The 6,636-nt window shown below is 49.5% G+C and overlaps 1 protein-coding gene across 1 annotated transcript in view; it reads right to left on the bottom strand.

The window, feature by feature from the left end:
- Window positions 1-6,321, bottom strand: part of DRD4 (dopamine receptor D4) — a 35,886-nt gene extending 29,565 nt beyond the window's left edge. The window contains exon 1 of the mRNA XM_026657628.2: window positions 6,073-6,321. Within this exon, the coding sequence (XP_026513413.1) occupies window positions 6,073-6,321 (249 nt within the window). The remainder of the gene's footprint in view (window positions 1-6,072) is intronic.
- Between the last annotated feature and the right edge of the window lie 315 nt (window positions 6,322-6,636).

Here is a 6,636-nt window from a genome sequence, read left to right on the forward strand (position 1 = left end):
CCCCCCCCCCCCCCCCCCCCCCCCCCCCCCCCCCCAAGGCCCCCCCCCCCCCAACAGCAGCTCCCCCCCGCCCCGTGGCAGCTCCCCCCCTGGGAGCCGTGCGGCAGCTCCCCACCCCAGCTCACCTCTGCTCCGCCTCCTCCCCGAGCCCGGACCAGGATTTCACCCTCAATTGTGTCTAAATCTTTTAGTCAGCGCTGTAAACCTCAACCACATTATCCACAGAACCACTAATGCCTCTAAAAATCTGAAATAAGAGGTTCCTGCATTTCAGCAAGAAACTGCAAGATGCTCAGGCCTGACCTGTTGAGGGTGGGGAATCTACACTGATTTATTTAGATAAAGGGAGATTTGTGTTTCTGCTCCCACCGAACAAAAGGCATAAAAGCTCTCAGGAGGGCTGCCTCAGCTAACCACTGATGATTCACTCATCGCTGCATGGGATGGAGGCAGGATCTAAATTCAAACTATTGCATGCTGGTGTCACCACACATGAAATACCAATAGAATTTACACTGGAGGCAAGAGAAAGCTACTGAATTTTAAAAACAGATAGTGATAATTGCTTCACACTCCACCGCCTCATCTCTCTGACCTGCAGCAGCGTCTGCTCACCTTTCCTTCCCTAAGTGACATGTGAAACAAAGAAAGACCATGAGAGCATTAGTTTCTATGGCAAGTGATGTATCTGAGCTGAAAGATTCAGATCCAATTTTTAATCTCCACTCCAAAGTGTAGGATTCTTAGATTTGATGTTTTCCTCACTACACAAAACCTACTCAGCCAAAACTTGAACTGTTACTCCTGGATTTACACCAGTGTAACACCACTGATTTCAATGGGTTACTGCCATGATTTACTCCAGCATATAACTAAGCATAACTTGGCCCACTTTGGTGGGCCAGTTTGAATTGACCTGGACTGAAACCGGGGGGGGGGGGGGGGGGGGGAGGGGAAATCAAGCACTGAAAATCAAGCACCCCATATTCATTCTCACACCATCCCCCATGTAACTGTATCCCAGCAAGATAATGTAAGAAACAAACCTCTAGATGCACTGATAACTGGCTGTGATAATATAACATAGACTATCCATTTAAATTGACCCAGTTTAATGAAAGTTGTCTTTTTAAACTGGTGCAAATTTGCATGTAGACAAGGCCATATTCTGAATGTGAGACAACATGATCACTAATTTAGAGCATGGGACTGGGAGGCAGAAGACTTGGGGTCATCTCTTGAACAAGTAGTAGTGGGGACTTTTCAAAAGCCCCTTTGAGCACTCAGACAACAAAGTAAACTTTGAAAACAGAATGTGGGTGAAGGTTTTTCTTGGAAAACCTGCTCCCACTACTGTGTGCCCTAGCTGTCCAAGTACTTCCAGCCCAGCCAAAGGGATTCTAAAAACCTTGCTGCTCTATGATGCTCTGCTGTTTCAGTACTGCTGCTGTTCTCCCTATATCTAGATGTTACACACTCATTCCAAAAAGTCACTTAACATACTTCAGCAATGAGACACCTGTAGCCTGCTGGAACAGTCTGGTGTTCGCACCAGCACCTGAATTGCTAGAAAAGCCTCTGAAATTAGACTGGATGTGTGGGGTAGGAAAAGGGTGGTCACTGATTTTTTAAAGTAATATTAAAACAAACAGTTTTCCCATGCTGCTTTCAAATGCTGTAGGAATGCAGCAAGAGGCAGATAAGGGACACTTCTAACAAACTCCAGCCTGATTGTAAATGGTGATATTGATTTGTGGATGGTCAGCACCCATGAAGCATCAACATTTTCAAAAGCTTGTGGAAGCACAACTAGTTACTGGGGTCCCCATCGAGGGGCTCACATGGGAGCTGGGGAATTTTCAAAACGGGTATTTGGTTGCACCCAAGTTGTCAGTGTCCAGCACTCATGGGATTTTCAAGTGCATCCAAAGCAAGGAAATTCCCCAGGTACTCTGGGCTGAATGGAAATGCCTTCTAGATTCACAGACATATGTAAACTAGCATATTGTACATGCTAATGAGGCCTAGATCTACAGTGTAAGAGCCAAGCTATTTTCAGGCAACTTTGGTGAGGGTTCAGTGCACAGCATCTGGAGCTGGCACAGGTAATGGGGAAGACTACAGAGAGGACGAGGGAGCCAGAGAAATCCCAGCTCCAGAAACTGAGACCATAATTACAGAAGTGACACACATACCCCCTGAGAATGAGCTGGTAGGTGCTCACAGACCCTCTCACCAACATGAAGCTCGGGGTTCAGGCTGTAAATTGAGTGAACAAAGGAGGTGACAATGGCAGAACATACAAGTAAAGGCATGATTCTGTAGGGATAACAAGTGGGGTTCCGCAGGGGTCTGTTTTGGGACCGGCTCTGTTCAATATCTTCATCAACGACTTAGATATTGGCATAGAAAGTACGCTTTTTAAGTTTGCAGATGATACCAAACTGGGAGGGATTGCAACTGCTTAAATAAATAAATAAAATACATTAATTAATGGAGATATCCTATCTCCTAGAACTGGAAGGGACCTTGAAAGGTCATCGAGTCCAGCCCCCTGCCTTCACTAGCAGGACCAAGTACTGATTTTGCCCCAGATCCCTAAGTGGCCCCCTCAAGGATTGAGCTCACAACCCTGGGTTTAGCAGGCCAATGCTCAAACCACAAAATGATCTGGACAAATTGGAGAAATGGTCTGAGGTAAACAGAATGAAGTTTAACAAAGACAAATGCAAAGTGATACACTTAGGAAGGAAAAAAGTGATCACACATACAGAATGGGAAGAGACTGTCTAGGAAGGAGTACGGCAGAAAGGGATCTAGGGGTTATAGTGGACCACAAGCTAAATATGAGCCAACAGTGTGATGCTGTTGCAAAAAAAGCAAACATGATTCTGGGATGCATTAACAGGTGTGTTGTGAGCAAGACACAAGAAGTCATTCTTCCGCTCTACTCTGCGCTGGTTAGGCCTCAACTGGAGTATTGTGTCCAGTTCTGGGCACCGCATTTCAAGAAAGAAGTGGAGAAATTGGAGAGGGTCCAGAGAAGAGCAACAAGAATGATTAAAGGTCTTGAGAACATGACCTATGAAGGAAGGCTGAAAGAATTGGGTTTGTTTAGTTTGGAAAAGAGAAGACTGAGAGGGGACATGATAGCAGTTTTCAGGTACCTAAAAGGGTGTCATAAGGAGGAGGGAGAAAACTTGTTCACCTTAGCCTCTAAGGATAGAACAAGAAGCAATGGGCTTAAACTGCAGCAAGGGAGGTTTAGGTTAGACATTAGGAAAAAGTTCCTAACTGTCAGGGTGGTTAAACAATGGAATAAATTGCCTAGGGAGGTTGTGGAATCTCCATCTCTGGAGATATTTAAGAGTAGGTTAGATAAATGTCTATTAGGGATGGTCTAGACAGTATTTGGTCCTGCCATGAGGGCAGGGGACTGGACTCGATGACCTCTCGAGGTCCCTTCCAGTCCTAGAATCTATGGGTATCCAACCATCACAGCTGTCAACACCAGGTTTGCATTACATACAGCCATGATATTCAAGAAATAGGTGTATTTCCTAGAGGCTGCATTGTGTCAATCGTCCATCCGCGCTCCCTCCCACCCCCCAAACACACACATTGCACTTCATTATGCCATCTACAATGCCCAGTATAGAGAGGAAGCTCTCTGCAGCATACAGTTCCTGCTGTCGTTGGTGTTGGGCTCTGCCAGTCCACAAGGAAACTCGTGCTCATGTAACCCTGTGGGTCATAGTAGTTAGGAAGTCATCTATGCATTTGCACACACAAGCGGCAAACTGGCAGGTGCAAGCAGTATCTCTAATGGTCCTTTGCAAAGACCCTGTGGCAAGATGGTGGAGTGCTACAGGCCCAAATTTTTAGTTGTATTTAGGAGCTGCTCCATTCAGCATTGCAAGACCTAACCTAGACAACGAAGTCCCATTTTCAAAAGTGACTTAAGCACTTAGGAACCTAAATCTCATTGAAAGTCAATGGGACTTAGGGTCCTAAATCAGTTTTGAAATGGCACTTAAAAGGCTAAGTCACTTAGGCCCAGATTTGTAAAGGTATTTAGTCATTGCTGTGCTCAGCATTACAACACATAGGATCTAGACTCCTAAATCAGTTATCAGCTGTCATTAGAATTTAGGCTCCTAAATGCCTAAATCCCTTTTGAAGATTAGGTTTAGGTTCCTAAATCAGTTAGGCATTGCAACAATGAGTGCAGCAATGCCTAGATACCTTTAACAATCTGATCTGCAGTGACGCTGTCTGGGAAGCAGAGCACGGGGCTCTTCTAGGTGAGTGTCAGGAGCTCACACCGGTGCTGGATGGCTTTGCAGCGGAGCTTGCACTTCTGAATGACCCTTGCCTCAGGAAGATCAGAGAAAGTGCTCAGCGTTCCATGGACGTTGCAAGGAAGGTAAGGGCACCCCGAACTCTGAGCTTCCTACCTCCTTTTCCTGATTTTCCTCATGATATACGACAGATCCAGCATGGTCAGGTGCCGGATGGCAGTGTCTCCTTCCCTGCAACCTCCAGTTTTCCCAACACCCTCAATGTCTGCCCCAACCCTGTCCAGCTCTCCTAACCCCCACTTTAACCCTTCTCCTCCAGCCCCATGCTAATCCTATAATCCCTCAGTAAAGCCTCTGTGTCTCTCACCCGTGTGTGCGCATGTGGGAGCCCAAAAGTGTTCTCACTCTGTGTGCTGTGTCCTCAGGGATTTCAGACAACTGGGGGGGAGGATGCGGCTGCTTGATCACTTGAACCTGGGCTTCCTGGCCTTACTCATGTCTCCAAGCCCTGCTGGGCCTTCCAGCAATTCTCTCTGGGCTGCCCTCCCCCACAACATGCACCCTTGGAGCAAAAAACTGCTGCCTCTCAAACGATTTGGGCACATCCAAACACTAGCTTGAGTGCCCGAGCATTGACTTTTATGGGCTGTGGGAGTCTTTCCATTGACTTTAGGGTGACCAGACAGCAAATGTGAAAAATCGGGACGGGGGGGTAATAGGAGCCTATATAAGAAAAAGCCCCAAAAACTGGGACTGTCCCTATAAAATCGGGACATTTGGTCACCCTAATTGACTTTGATGAGCTTTACTGCAGGATAACTATTTCTATTCACACCTGCAAGGCAAAAACATCCCAGCTCTATAGCTTATCCTTCTTGCGTATGCTACAACTAAGCTTAGGAAAATAAGGGCTCTTTTTAATCATAACAGTTCTGTTGAGATAACGTAATAGTATCAGGCATGTGCTGAATCAGAGTTTCTAATTAACACAGGCCTGACATTCAGTCTGTTCCACATTTGCTACCCTTCATTCTCCAGCCCCACGCAGAGCTGAAAAGTTACTCTCTCAAAGTATTTTTGGCTGGGCTACCACTAGGCGATTTCTCCTACAGACACGGATGTCAGACATTCCGCAAAACCGGCCACCACTCATGCAACCAAAATAATAATCGTCCATCCAAATATCTACAGCCAGATCCTCACTCCAATTGCTGAGAAATTTCATATCCATGCGCCTGACCTTGCATTTCAGCGGGGCAGAGTGGACACATCTTGAAAGAGGCTCAGGAAACTGTGTTTTACTTTTGATTTGGAACCCTAAACAAACAAACACGACACTAGGGGCAAAATAATCCCTCACCCCAGCCTGGTGGAACTAGCCCCGGAGGCTATGTCTGCACTGCACATCAGGCCTGGGCTCTGACTCAGGTTTGATCCCAACCCCCCCCTCACCCAAATCAATCTGACTTGAGACAGCAAGCACTCAGGCCCCAACTTCTAGGTGGGATCATTCCACATTCCAGCTGTGACTGGGGTCCAAGCCCTGTCATTTTGCAGTGTGGACGTAGCTCAAGCCGCAGAGCCGAGTCAGAAGAGCTGCGAGGCGCAGTCTGGCCGCACTAGCAGGGCTGGGAGAGGGGATGCAGCAGTTACAAACCCAGGGAGGCGCAAAGCGGCTGGGAAGCACCCAGGGGGCACAAGCCAGGGTGCCCGGGCTCTGTGCCGCGCAGAGGTCCCGGCGGGCAGCCTGCTGGAGGAGGCTCTGACTCACCTCGGAGTAGACGTAGAGGGGCAGGACGAGCAGGGCCAGCAGCAGGTCGGCCACGGCCAGGCTGACGATGAAGTAGTTGGTGGTGGTCTTGAGGGCGCGCTCGGAGCAGACGCTCAGGCAGACCAGCAGGTTCCCGCCCAGGACGCAGAGGATGAGCGAGACGCCGAAGATCAAGGCGGCGAAGTTGTAGCCGGGCGCCGCTCCCGGCGCGGTGGCGTTGCCCAGCTCCCCGCTGCCGTTGCTCGGCATGACGGCCCGCCCGTCCCGGGGCACCGCCCCGCCGCAGCCGCCGGGCCGAGGAGCAGCTCCGGCCGGGAGAGGCTCATGGGGTCCCCCCAGCCCGCGGAGCTGCGTGCGGGGTCTGTGCACCGGCGGGGCTCACGGCGCCCGGCTGCTGGCAAATCAGCCCGGCTCCTTCCTCCGGTCCCCGGGCTAAGGCGGCGGCAGCAGCCCGGCGCGACGCCTCCTCCCCGCAGAGTTCCCGCGCCCGGGGAAGTCCCTGCCCCGCAGACGCAACTTTTCCCTCCCCGGCTGCAGGCAGCGGCCCCGGCCGCACGCGAGTGA

This window comes from Terrapene carolina, unplaced genomic scaffold (genome assembly GCF_002925995.2).
Source record: "Terrapene carolina triunguis isolate 2854851 unplaced genomic scaffold, T_m_triunguis-2.0 Scaffold250, whole genome shotgun sequence".
In the NCBI taxonomy this organism is placed as follows: Eukaryota; Metazoa; Chordata; order Testudines; family Emydidae; genus Terrapene; species Terrapene triunguis.